The sequence below is a fragment of the Crocuta crocuta genome, unplaced genomic scaffold (genome assembly GCF_008692635.1).
Source record: "Crocuta crocuta isolate KB4526 unplaced genomic scaffold, BGI_CrCroc_1.0 scaffold110, whole genome shotgun sequence".
Taxonomy (NCBI): domain Eukaryota; kingdom Metazoa; phylum Chordata; class Mammalia; order Carnivora; family Hyaenidae; genus Crocuta; species Crocuta crocuta.
In genome coordinates this window covers 2571811-2572051 of record NW_027527386.1, presented here as the reverse complement: position 1 = coordinate 2572051, position 241 = coordinate 2571811, and the positions used below count along the sequence as shown (strand labels likewise).

The 241-nt window shown below is 73.9% G+C and overlaps 1 protein-coding gene and 1 long non-coding RNA gene across 3 annotated transcripts in view; one reads left to right on the top strand and one right to left on the bottom strand.

Moving 5' to 3' along the window:
* The window catches only part of HMG20B (high mobility group 20B), a 5064-nt gene that overhangs the window by 3103 nt on the left and 1720 nt on the right, over nt 1–241 (top strand). The window contains exon 8 of the mRNA XM_077748132.1: nt 96–235. Coding sequence (XP_077604258.1) covers nt 96–235 — 140 coding nt within the window. The remainder of the gene's footprint in view (nt 1–95; nt 236–241) is intronic.
* LOC144218334 (uncharacterized) overlaps nt 1–241 on the bottom strand; it is a 6714-nt gene that overhangs the window by 5794 nt on the left and 679 nt on the right. The window lies entirely within an intron of this gene.

Sequence of the window (241 nt, the reverse complement as noted above, 5' to 3'; positions counted from 1 at the left end):
CAGACGGCCTGGCAGGGGGGCACAGCTGGGGCACAGGCCGGGCAGAGGGAAGGGAGGGCGCGCCAAGGCTCTGATCCGGCTCCCCCACGCCGCAGCGCGGGAGGCAGAGCTGCGGCGCCTGCGCAAGATGAACGTGGCCTTCGAGGAGCAGAACGCCGTGCTGCAGAGGCACACGCAGAGCATGAGCAGCGCGCGCGAGCGCCTGGAGCAGGAGCTGGCGCTGGAGGAGCGGCGGGCGCGG